Source organism: Gigantopelta aegis, chromosome 8 (genome assembly GCF_016097555.1).
Source record: "Gigantopelta aegis isolate Gae_Host chromosome 8, Gae_host_genome, whole genome shotgun sequence".
In the NCBI taxonomy this organism is placed as follows: domain Eukaryota; kingdom Metazoa; phylum Mollusca; class Gastropoda; order Neomphalida; family Peltospiridae; genus Gigantopelta; species Gigantopelta aegis.
The window spans coordinates 52,372,086-52,385,499 of NC_054706.1; the positions used below are offsets into that span (position 1 = coordinate 52,372,086).

The 13,414-nt window shown below is 35.3% G+C and overlaps 2 protein-coding genes across 5 annotated transcripts in view; one reads left to right on the top strand and one right to left on the bottom strand.

Annotated features, from left to right (window-relative positions):
- Nucleotides 1-2,345, bottom strand: part of LOC121379983 (stress-activated protein kinase JNK-like) — a 68,962-nt gene extending 66,617 nt beyond the window's left edge. For all 4 annotated transcript variants that reach the window (XM_041508689.1, XM_041508691.1, XM_041508688.1 and 1 more), the window contains exon 1: nucleotides 2,216-2,345. The gene's annotated coding sequence lies outside the window, so the exon portion shown is untranslated. The remainder of the gene's footprint in view (nucleotides 1-2,215) is intronic.
- A 378-nt stretch (nucleotides 2,346-2,723) lies between these two features.
- LOC121379893 (rho GTPase-activating protein 24-like) lies at nucleotides 2,724-12,602 on the top strand. Its single transcript, XM_041508564.1, has 5 exons — nucleotides 2,724-2,868; nucleotides 7,013-7,253; nucleotides 9,238-9,369; nucleotides 9,656-9,785; nucleotides 10,320-12,602. Exons 2-5 carry the CDS (start codon nucleotides 7,016-7,018, stop codon nucleotides 11,779-11,781), a joined length of 1,962 nt encoding a protein of 653 aa, XP_041364498.1. The 5' UTR covers nucleotides 2,724-2,868; nucleotides 7,013-7,015; the 3' UTR covers nucleotides 11,782-12,602.
- The last annotated feature ends 812 nt before the right edge of the window (nucleotides 12,603-13,414 follow it).

The window sequence follows — 13,414 nt, forward strand, 5'->3', positions numbered from 1 at the left end:
TTGCAATGAAACTCTTCATATATACAATATATAGACACTTTGACTACTAACAATTTACCGTTACCTGTTAGAAAAGGAAGAAAATATAAGAAGGATGAAGAAAATAAACAAATGGTATATACGTGGTTTTTTAGCCCAAGTACTCTCATGGTAAGAGAGTAACATGGACATTTTGACAGTTATAGTGCTCTCTGTCAGAGACCAATCTATATAAATTCTGCACAATCTCTGCCTACCAAACGGTAGTAAACTACGTATTTAACCGGAACGTTATTGAAAGGGGGTGCTGTCGGGTTTCTTTCTGTAGTATGTGTATTAGTGATTAATATGTAAAAACAATTGTTATTACAGAGCTTGAAAATTATCAATGTAAAGGTATTTTATGTCAAACATAGAATTGTTGTTGTATTAGAACGGGAATATTTGACTACCGTTTGTAGGTAAAAATGTCGCAGAATGTATAGAGATTGGTCTCCGACAGTTAGAGGGCGTTATAACTGTCCAAATGTCCGTCTAGTTATCTTACCGTCAGAGTACTCGGGCTAGTGTTTTTACTGACAGACAAACAGGGTTTGCTTTGTGGTGGGTTTTCGGGTTGTTATTATTATTTTTTTTTTTTTTTTTGGGGGTGGGGGTGGGGGGGTTCAAATATGTGGTTGAAAGCCTTTTCATTTCACATTTTTCTTGTTTTCTATTGCCTGGGCTTATATGAGGTTTTAACATCACAAAGATAGCCTAATACATTTCTGCTTCTGCGGAAATAAAAACCTGAAAATGGCCAAAATTCTGCAGACTTCACTTTTTTTAAGTTCTATCATATCATAGTTAAGTCGCATGTGCAGGGGGCATGTTTTAGTTGGGGGTTGAAACTCTCCCATGTTCACAAATTAAAAAAAACTAAACATTCAATAGATTTTCCAGGGAAGAACAACTCAACCCCCCACCCCCACACACCTCTGCTAAAATCCCTTCACTCGTGCCAGGTGTTAGATGGAAATATAGATGGAAATATAGCAATAAAAAATCAAACTTTCTTTTTCTCTAAAACTTTACATGCTTTTTCATTACACTAGTGTAACAGAATTAACAAAAACACTGACGCAATTACCATTCATATAATTTATTTTCCGTTCTTTACGTGCAGATAAATATGTTTGTTTGCCCTCCTATTCCGGTTTATGGCTGTTACTATATTTAGCTTATTGCGTAATTTCGGAAAAGGGCTATTGACATACAGGCCATGTGTTTTTGACCTATTGTGGTTCATTTTATGGTAAAATATAACAAAGAATTGGATATACTTAAAATTTCTTAGCTACAGTACTTGACTGTCTACACATCTTACTTTGAGAATTGGAACATAAACAAATGGTAGGTGGCATATTACTTTAAAAAGGGCGAAAATCCCAAATGGCAAGACTTAATAGAGACAATGACTTAACAGGGTGAGAGTTAGTCCGAAGGGACGTAGAATGTGTGGTTCTGAACCTTGTTACATAGCCTATATGTAGCTAGTATTCAAAACTTGTGGCAAAATGTTTCTCAACCGAAATAGTGCAACACAAACCAAAAATGTATGACATTCTGTACTAACTAAATCCTGATTAAAAGTACTTGTGTCATTATTAACAAAATAAATCTTCAAAGAACAACCATCAAAAGTCCCCCACCATTTTAAATATGCTACATAGAGGGAAGCAACTCACCATGCACGTTAAAAAAGTATTGACATAACATGCCCCATGCACTATTGACTAGGTGAGAGTATACCCTCCATTCTACTGATATTATAAAGAGATAACCTACCTATAAAAATATCCACCTGGTTCATCCCTCCCTATCTATTGACACAGTTTAAAGTGGGTGCAGGTGGATATTTTAGGGTCATCATTATTGATATTTATTATTAGGGCAAAGCTGTCAAAAGTCTGGCCCTGTGTTTCTGAACCTTTTAACCGTTTGAGAGGGCCTATTAACAAATATTTGTCTATAAATATGTTTAATTTTCAAACAGTGGGTTAGTCTACTAGTGGAAATTGAGGTCACTTCTTAAATTTTACTTTGTTAATGTTATAAACAGGAAGATGATGTCAGCCAAAAATTCTATAAAATCTTTATCACGGACTATCAATTTACGCTGTCACTTAAGAGATCTGTCACGGTGCTCGTTCTGGAAATAAAGAGGATACTCTAGAAACAGAAATCCATTACTTACCTACAGTCGTGAGTATTCTTTAAAAATGTACACAGAACATGTTAACAGAAAATAATCACGTCTTGAAAAATATTCATTTTACTGAATCAGACTTCCCTATCATTTCCATAAAGCTTCCACTTTGGTTGTGACGTCAGCAAATCGGTGAAGTTTCATTATCGTTCATACGCGGTTTCATTAAATCACTATTATTTTTTATTCCTGTGATAATAATAATATTGGAACAATTATTAGCATACCATAAATTGTCTAAAACATAATTATTTTTGGAAACCTTAATTACAGTGTACAAAACGTCACACTATGTTGTGTTTTGACCGACTGCCAGTCATTATCAAATATAGTGACGAGCAAGTCGTTGCAGCGTAACATTCTTAAGGGAAGGTTTTACGCCTTCGGTTCTGCTTCGAAAAAACAAAACAAAAACTTTAAGAACTTTTATGTTCCCGTTTTACAAATTGTGTAATTGCATAAATGTGACATGTGCATAATTTGTATTTGCTAAAATATTTTGGTAACAAAATGTTAAAATCTAAAGTATGAATGGATATGTTTTCTTATATTTGACTGTCGACAATCGGAGAGATGTTGAAATAAAAGTGACAGGAGACAACTCCGTCAACTGAGGAGTGCACGTCAATCTTACCAGGAAGGTAAAGATAAGATGAGCAACAGATTGTTGTTGTTGTCATTGTTAATTAAACTTTAACCCCAAACGTGTAATTCCTATGTATTTCTAGTTTGCTGAATTGAATCCAATAAAACAATGAAAAGTTCTTTGTAAACTTTTAAGAATTTTAAATAAGATGACAGATGTTAGTCAGGGTTGTGACTGTTTAGCTATTTTATCAGATTTCAGCTTCTTTCTTTTGGGTGGAAAATGATTTTCAAAAAGTAGACTGTATTTAATCAGAAATGCTGACAAATTACCTTTATTTAGTTGTAATATAGACTAGAGGTTTTAGCTTTTTAAAGATCATTTGAGCTTTTATTTTTAAGAGTATCACTATCACATCTGTGGCTAGTTTATAAAGACTGGTTGAGAGGGGTGTAATTCACTGTTCAGTTTTCATATATTACAAGACATCAGATGGAGATATTGTTTGATAAGACTTAAAGGTGTGGTGAAGTCAAATATGAGCCTTATCTGTTGGAAAGATGGTTACCAGGATCACCAACACAGTAGGGGTACAATGATACAGTAAAAACCGTATTGCGATATAAGAAACCGTATTGCAATATGTATTGCAATATAGTTGATATTATTTAAATGTAATATTTATGTGGGTTTTTTAATGAAAGCAGAAGGCATAATCTAAGTATATAAATTGAAATATTTGTAATATTGATTCCATCATAGACATAAATGATTATAAAAACCACAACATTTATTAGTAGCATAATGTTCTTCTTTGTCATATTTATTTTTTAACACAATACTAGTCTACTAGAACACCGGTATGACGGTCTCAAACTATTTATAAATAGTCACATTCGGAAATCCTTACTATCGGGCTTTTTTCCGTTGCTGCTCGCTTGACACGGAAAGTACGTCGCAATGTTTCGGCAGATCGACTGAACCAGAGGTTATTGGACGAGGTGTTTTGAACGATCGGCCGAAGTATTCCGAGTTCTTTTCCGTTGCTGCTCGCTTGACACGGAAAGTACGTCGCAATGTTTCGGCAGATCGACTGAACCAGAGGTTATTGGACGAGGTGTTTTGAACGATCGGCCGAAGTATTCCGAGTTCAAGGAAAAACAGCGAAGTGCGATTCTCACTTATTGGTTTATTTCTTTGAAGATGATAGCCGTAGCTGTATTCCAACGTAAATGAACAATGCATAATAATGTGCAAGTAACAAAACATTTATTTGTAATTATAGTCAACAGGTTATTTTTATCGGACTTTTAACACATTTTGTTTAGAAGTTAGAACCAAGTATAACTGACCTATCACTTCGTATGCCAACAAGTAAGCCGACTACGCTTGACTGATTGTTACATTTCCTGTCATCACCAATTAATAAAATGATGGGGGTTTTGTTTGTTTGTTTGCCTATTTCAAGTCAAATATGATACAAGGAAATAATAGCGTGTAAAAATCTCGATACACAAAAGTGTACAGTGGTTCGTATTGAGCTGATCAATTATGGCGGTATACCAGTATACTGGTTTATCATTGCAGCACTACATCACAGAGATGCAGATAATTCGTCCTCTGGACGTTTCGTCCACAGATGATTCGTCCACTAAAAATTCGTCCACTGTTGAACTCGAGACTATTCGTCCACAACCAAACATTGTTCTTGGACAATTCATCCACTATATATATATTTTTATTTTATTAGTTATTTATCATCTATTTCATCCACGGAATAAATAAATGTATGGACACTTTTTATTTTAATCGAATATCGACACAGAGAATTGCCAGAGAAGTGCAGATTGTAACATAACCTAACAGCTTTGCCATGCCTATATCTCTGACATCACCAGTGGCTTTGCCTGCGGCAGGGGTGGGGGTTACCAAATATGATGGGGACAATTTGATAGACATAGTCTATTATAGTAATAATAATAGGGAATGGGACAATTAAAGTAAATTTATGATTATTGTATTTACAAATTTATTTATGACGCTACTTTTGAACGAGCTCTCAAAATTAATAATAATAATAATAATATATATATAGTTTGTGGAGTGTATAGCTGAAGAGTTTAAGAGAGGATTCATGGCAGTACAAAGAGGTAAAGCATTGAAAAACAGTTGAGTAGAAGTTATGTGCAGATTGTAATAATATATCTATTGATTTTGTGACAAGTAAAGGGGAGGGGAACTCTATTTACGTTCCCATATCCCGAAGGTTCAGGCACGCCCACCCCAGATTTAGCCTCTGACTTCGCCAGTGGCCAATTCCGGGGCAGGAGGGGTTACGAATAAAGATAATCTTGACGTTACAACTTGTCTGGTATAGCCTGTTGTTTCTTTTTACCCATTCCGTTTACACCTGGCCTCTATTGTGAAGTAATTAACAATACCCGCTCAACACTATTAATGCTGTTTCACAATTTCATTCAGTCTGCACCTAAAACAAATCGACTTATTTCAAGTAGATAGTACCACTAAAATTTTGTTTGTTTCATATACGTGTAGTTTACCACAAAACGAACATAATTAACCATTTCAATGGCTGAGAAATAACATTTTAGATTTATTGGTCTAAATGTTGTAATCGAGGTGGGTGGATGAATTGTACGTGGACGAATTGTATGGTAGACGAATCATCTGTGGACGAAACATCCAGAGGACGAATCATCTGGAAAGCCACAACACATACTGAAAATGAAAATTGCATAATTTTAGAATCAATAAAAAAAAACCTGTGAATATTCTTGCTGAGGGCAGCCATTTTGTTTTGTTTTCATCGCGTCTGGTACTCTAGCTTGGAAGGAAGTGACATCAGCTCCTATATGCACAGTACAAACAAACACAATGATTTACGACAAGGTGCTTCTCTTCGATCAACCTGACTTGTTAAACAACATAAATATCCTGATAATATAATAAACTATTTGACTAAATAAATTTCATTCCTCTCTGTGGGAAAGTGCATATATATAAAAAAAAATCCCGTGCTGCTAATGGAAAAATGTAGTGGGTTTCCTCTGACTATGAATCAGAATTACCAAATGTTTGACATCCAATAACTGATGATTAATAAATCAATGTGCTATAGTAGTGTCGTTAAACAAAAACAAACTTTTAACTTTAAATACATTTCAATGTGCATTAACAAAAGGAAATGGGGTTATAGTATTTTTCCTCTGCTGAAAAAAATCCAAAGAAAAAATACATACTATTAGGCCTGTTGAGCAAAAGCGACCACCCACGATACCCAAATGATAATTTTCTTTTCTTTGAAACTATGTAATTGGTCTGTTCTATGATTTTAGATGGGACAATCTACTTAATCGATAGTATTATGTAATTATTTACAGCATAATAAATGTTGTTAATGTCCATTACTATTTTAGGGATGACAAGTTATTTGTTGGAGAATGGTTTAATTTTCTTTTGCAATATGGTGACACGGGGCCTAATTCACTATATGCTAATTACATAAGTGTCTACATTTCTCCATACCATTAAGCAAAGACTAATATTAGAACATGTCATGATGCATCAGATTGGTAAAAAATGCATCACAATACCCTGTGATGTTAATAATTATATTTATCGGTAGGCCCTATGTATTCCTTTTTGAGTCTAGATGGCAGCAATTGCTTGGTCTGATAATCTACCAAAAATGAACAGGTCTGCCAGTCAGAAATCACAGGTGGAGGCACCTAAAATAATAGACCATTCAATATCAATATTTAGGTTTCGTAAATACACAGGAGCTTACAGGGATGAATATTATTACAGAACATTGCGTTGCATGCCTGTTTCACCATTCCGCAAAAAGAAGCAAGCCGCTATGTTTGATTCTTTAGTTCCACGACTAATTCCTGATGTGACACCAGATGGTATATTCAGTAGGATGGAGCAAAATGGCTGTGCCCGTTATATGTAATAGCTGTCACATGTTTACGGTTTTATTAATTAAATATACCAATATACTTGTTGATTTTAAACAATAATGTGTATTAAATATCATTGAATATGCAAAAGCCTTGCTTAATTATTCCTTTATGTACTGGATTTATTCAGTGTTAGCTTTTTGTATGGGATCCTATAAGAAATATTTTCTTAAGTTCTTTGCATCATGAACATTGCATGTACTTTTTGTATGGCAGAGGATGGACAGTCCTAATCAAGATGGATGCATCAAGCGAGGCTGGCTGATGAAGAAGGGTGGTCTTATGAAAACAACATGGCAACATCGCTACTTTGCACTGTCAGGAAATTTCCTCATCTATTACATCAAGGAAGATGACATCAAATCTCAAGGTAGCATTCTGCTTGATCAGCATCGAATACTGGAGCAACCTATCAGTCCAGACGAACCAGATCACTTCATCTTTGAAATTGTTTCAGGTAAGATTGAAACAACACCTGTAATAACCTCTGTAACCAATGATAGAAATAAGCAGAACATTGAGAAATCTACTTGTCCAGCAATATTTTCACTTGTCCAAATAAATGTTTTGTTTTATTCAAGTACAAGGACCGTATTTTTGATTTCTCAAAATTAAACTGCATTGAAAATTTTTATATGTTCACTGGACAACCACTAAGGTACATTTTGCTTGTCCGAGCAGATTTTCACTTGTCAGGACAAACGAACAAGTGCTTATTTCGAACACTAGTAACCTACTTGCCTGCTCGTCCGACCACCCTTTATTAACATGGACTCGCACTCACAAACACAATTCTTGTCTATCCAGTAAAACTTAAAACAAATATAAAATTAAAATAAATTTTTTGACCACAAATAGTTTGGCAACATCAAGGTTGGGATGCCTTTGTTTATTGTCTTACAGAGTAATATGAGCACAGGTCTCGAAATAGGGAGTAAAATATTGCCTGCTGTTTATTTTTGTTTAAATATCAGGCAGAAAGAAATATGGCCTGCTAAGAAAAAAATATGGCCTGCTGAAAATAGGACAGCTTGGGTTGAGTGGAGGGTTTAATTGGGACAGTGTGTGAGAAAATGAGAGCATGTCTGAGATGTATTTTAAAGCATTATAAAATTAAAATATAACAAAATCACGTGAAGAGCCTCTGCTAAATAGAAGATCAGATAATCTTACAAACATCTATCTCTTGAAAAATTACCTGCAATGTTTTTGGTAATTTTAGCAGGAGAATTTTTATTTCACCTGCAATGAACCCTGGAATATAAGTAGTATTGTATTTAACATGCATATATTTTAAATATCTTTAGAGGTACAGAGGGTACATACACCCTGGTCTGTGAGACAAAGTAGAAAGTTAACAACTATCTATTTTGTAATATTTTCAAAATGGAAACCACAAATAAATTGTGCATGTTTCAGTGCCTTTCTAAAAGTAATGCATTTTTAATACTGAGATACAGTGGACTCTGTCTAAACCGGATTCTGTGTAATCCGGATCTCTTAGTAAACCGGTCCATTTCCAAAGCCCCGTCCAGCTACCGTTTATCTCTTTGGTATAAATCTCTGCCTAATCCGTACTCTGTCTACTTCGGACTCCGGATCAAAAATCAAGAACGAAAGAACCGTTCATGCATTAATTACCTCTGTCTACACCCGATTGGGATTTGACTGAACGACGGGCTGCTTAATTAGTTGAACAATGATTGTCACTTGCCGAGTAATCAGGACGCCGTCGCAAGATCAAATACAAAATGTAATCACACTCGTGTTAAGTTTACTCTTATTGCTGTAGGCCGTTAGATCTGGATTTTGTATTCAAATAATTTCGTACGTACGAATAAATAATGTTTCAGGAAATAAAATGAAATTTAACCTAGTACAAATATTAGAACGACCAGAAACACGTTTAATATGCAGCCACTAATATTTTATGCAGAAAAATATATTTGATGTGTAATTACAATCATTAAAAAGTCTCTGTTAGTGGATAACATCATACAAATTGCAGCAAACTCAGGAATGTCCCTTTAAGTATATTTTTTATGTCTGTGAAATAATCAATTGCAAGTCTGGCTTTTATGACTATGTTTCCCAACCATCCATGGGTTCAAATGTCACTGTTGATCGCGAGTCGTCGATCATTTAAGAACCATAACTCTGGATGAACTCTGTCTAAACCGGTCCTCTATGTAAACCGGACTATTTCGACGGTACGAAGTGAGTCCGGTTTAGACAGAGTCCACTGTATATTTTTTTATTTGAAAAGGACAAGAGAGAATGCATTGGCTGCATACTGGAAAAATGATTTCTTTATAGCAAGAAGTCCACGAAATGCTAAAAAACTATTATACATCCATCCATTCAAAAAATGTTCTTTCTTTTTTTTCTTTGCTGTCTAAGTAGTAAATATGTCCTGTACATGTCTTGTTTTTCTCTTTCAGCGAAAGGTCACCGAAATGCTGACAAAAAAATTGATAGCCATGAGATGATCTGTTTGTGTGCACCATCAGATGCTGAAAGACAAGGCTGGATAAAGGCACTGCGGCATGCCATGTATGCTCATCGAGGAGGCGGTAAAAAATTTTTTTTTGCAGTTGACAAAGCAAATATTTAATCCAATACCAGCAAAAAAAAGATGCCATGAAAAAAGAAATCGAATATAGTTCTCAGCCAAACAAAACAAACAATTAAAAACTCCACTGTAATCTCCACGGCATTGTCAATTGTCATAGGCAATTGCAGGGGTTGTAATTTTATTAAATAATATTTATTATTATTAATAAAAATTAATTAAGGAGTATTTGAAACTTATGTTCAAGGCGTACATGCAGTTTTGTCACCTATATCCAATATTTTCAGCAATATTTGGCCAGAAGCTTGAAGAAACTATGAAATATACACGCAAGCAAAAACGGAAAATCCCCTTCATTATTGAGGAGTGTGTGGAATTCCTTTACAAGAATGGTTTAGAGTCTGAGGGAATTTTCAGGTAACAAATTTCACAACTGAGCACATACAATTATTGCTATATTCTGGTTGTTTAACGTAATAGATTTGTTGTTAATGTCTAGGGCTAGTTCTAGGTGAGAAGAACATTTTGCCAAATTGATTATTAAATTTTAAAAATGGAAAAAAACAGTTATTTTTCTAACAAAATATTAATTATTACAGCTGATGTTTATTATATTATGAGAAGAAATGCATGTAGTTGTACATATTATGTAAATGATATAATCAACAGGTAGTAATGACCATCTACCTCCTGAACTGTAAGACCAATAAACCAATGGATAGGGCACTTTACCATCTTTGGACGTGTGCTAGATGGTTTTTCTAGCACGATTTTCTACCAGTTGATTTAACTAGATGGATACTTGGTAAGACACAGCAGTTTTTTGTGTGTGTGTATTGTTTGGTCCAATGTCATTTTCGTCTTTGTATATAGGTACATGAGTTGAAATGTTGTTATCAATTATAATTTCCAATGCTGTATTACTTAAATATCTTCAATAATGTTTTTCAGGCTGCCTGGGAGAGCTGTAGTGATCCGTGATTTGAAGGAAAAGTTTGATTGTGGTGAGCTGGTTTCTCTGTCTAAGCTCGAGGCTGATGTTCACAGTGTGTCTTCGTTACTCAAACTATACCTTCGTGAGCTTCCCGAATCTATCATCCCTTGTAAACACTATCAAAAGTTTATGAATTTTGCTCTACGCTTTCTAGATGTCAAAGAGGATCCATTAAAAATGGAAGTGGTTGTCAGTTTAAAATCGTTCATGCCTCAACTACCTGTAGATAATTATAACATTTTGAAATATCTCTGTCGAATGTTGAACTCCGTAGGTCAGAAGAGTTCTGTAAACAAGATGTCGATGTTGAATATCGCCACCGTATTTGGACCGAACATTATTCGTCATATGGATGACAATCCCGAACTGTTCATGATGACCGCTGAGATTGCCCAACAGTTGGCATTCATGCTGATTAATTACTTTGATATTGTATTTGAGCTGGAGTATGACTCGGGCCCCACATCTCCAGAACCAGTCCCTGTCGAGGACTTGTTAAAACTCTCCCACAGTGATCAGAATCCTGTCCTCGGAGTGAACGTCCTCCCATCAGCAGAGTCCGAGCTGGCAGGGCTGCATATTGAAACTGATGATGTCTTCCTGCTAGCTGCTCCTAATGACAGTAAAACCTTTTTGCCTGGTGGTCAGTTTTCTCCAATGAACTCCCTCAACGGTCATGTTTCTGATGCAGCAGCTAAGCAGGTTGTTCTTCGACAAGACTCAGACAGTAGCACTGCTAGTCAGAGCGAGCCGCTCAAACGAAACAGTCCCAGATTCACGGAGGATGGCCGACCCATTCCACCAAAACGGAAGTCGAAGATCATTCGAGGTCGACCGGTTAGTGCTAACTGCCGACTGGGTAGCTGGAAAGGAAGCGACTCGAGCGTGACAACCACTCCCAACGTTAGTGTCGCAACGACACCAGAATCGCCCGGACCTTCATTTGAGAATGATGTAAGTAGTCTGCAAAAAGACAGATTGCTGCTCACAAAAGAGACTCAAACTGATGATAGTGGAGGGTTCGAAGAGAAGAACAGTGTACAGTATTTCACACAAGATGACATGCAGGCAAAGGAAAAAGAAATTTCAACATTAAAGGAGGATAAGCAAGCAAAGGAACAAGAAATTAAAGCTTTAAAGAATGACATGCAGGCAAAGGAACGAGATATTTCAACATTAAAGGAAGTTGTTGCTGGGCATAAAAACAAATACGACTCGACCGTGAAGGCGTTAAGAGCAGAGATCGACAATATGAAGGAAAAGTACGAAAAGCGCATCGAGACCTTAGAAGCTGTGTTCAAAACACAAAATTTAAAATATGAAGCAGAAAGTAATGGCCGAGCGGAAGCTGTGGAGACTGTCGTAAAGCTGAGAAATCAACTTCACCAGTACCAGATGCAGTATGGTGAATTACCATAGATGTAGTACCAGGCCTAGTATCTAAAACAAACCATGTTTTGATAATGAATGGGAATATATCTTTTTTTATGTTAATTTTTAAGACTTGAATCATGATGTGTGTCTTTTAGTTAGAGCACTGTTATTTTGTTCTCATATTTTAAAAATTATTATTAAATGCTTACTTATGATAACAGTTTAATTTTAAAACAGATTTGACTGTGGTACTGTGCAATAATTTTATTCTTTTATTACACGAAAGACAAATTAGAGCCAGACATTTAATTTTGTAAATTTGTTACACGAGTACTTACAAACATATAAAACATTTTAAGATGATACACCAGTTTGAATATGTAATGCAGTCTTCGCTAGGAAAGGCGAGTTATCACTCCTGCTTCCCTCCATTCTCGTCTGGAATGTTTTAGGCGAGTGGCATATTGATCACCTTGCAGTAAAATGTTAAAGGAATTTTATTTGAAACTTCATGTGATTGCTCGCCTGGTATCATTTAATGAGAGTGATCTTCAGCTCACCTTAACTTTGCTCATTGTGAAGACTGATTCTTTTGGTAAATGAATAGTGCTAGCAACTGGTGCATAAAATAAATGTTTTTAAGTGTTTCGTTAATCATTTCAAATTAAGCATTGATTATTTCAGTTTGTGCTAATTACTGACAAGTGAAATATTTTGTACCTCCGTGCCTTTGGAATTTTTAATTTACAAAAAAAATATTTTGTATTCACTAGTTACATTGTGCCATATTTGCAAGTGTTTTTACGAATAATCTAAGCAAACATTTTCATATCAGTGACATTCTTAAAAATATCAAATTTATATAAAAATTATATATATAATATATAATCACCACTTACAGAGAACACTTATTAAATGTGACTTATTAGAATATGAGATTTTAATATAACCACAGTATTAGAACATTTCATTTTTAAACATGTAATGAGTTGGCCATGTCATATATAATTTTTTATTATTTTACTTACTTGCTTTCATTTAGATTTCATTATCATTTTTTATGTGGGGTTTTTTTCACTGAATTATTTATTTAAAAAAAAAATTGACTTGCCATTAATTTTTAATTCTAATTAAAAGGATCATATCTAGAACAAAATTTTCTTCACCATCTCTGACATTCAACAATTTGTGAAAGACATGATTAGATGTTCACTAAAGCCAGCTGCACATGAGGGCTGATACCTTGTGTGTGAACAATTTTGCTGAGTGTTTTTCCTTGCCTGGTCGTGAGGAAAATATCTTTCGGGTTTTATATTTTTGGCCATGCTTGGCAAAAATGTCACCGTTTGCGGGCTATGTAAGCTCTCATCTGAATTGACCAACTGACCAATTGAATGCATTTATGAAGGTTTAACGACACTCCAGCATGAAAAATACATCGGCTACTGGGTGTCAGACTAAGATAAATGCAAAAATAAACTGACCAATGGAAACACGAAAAGTGCATCAAGAGTGACGTCATCATGAGAGTCGTAAGCAGACTAGCTCTGCATGTAGCATTGTAGTTCATTGCTTAATTGGGGGTGGGACATAGCCCAGTGGTAAAGCGTTCGCTTGATGTGTGGTCGGTCTAGGATCGATCCCCGTCAGTGGACCCATTAGGTTATTTCTCGCTCCA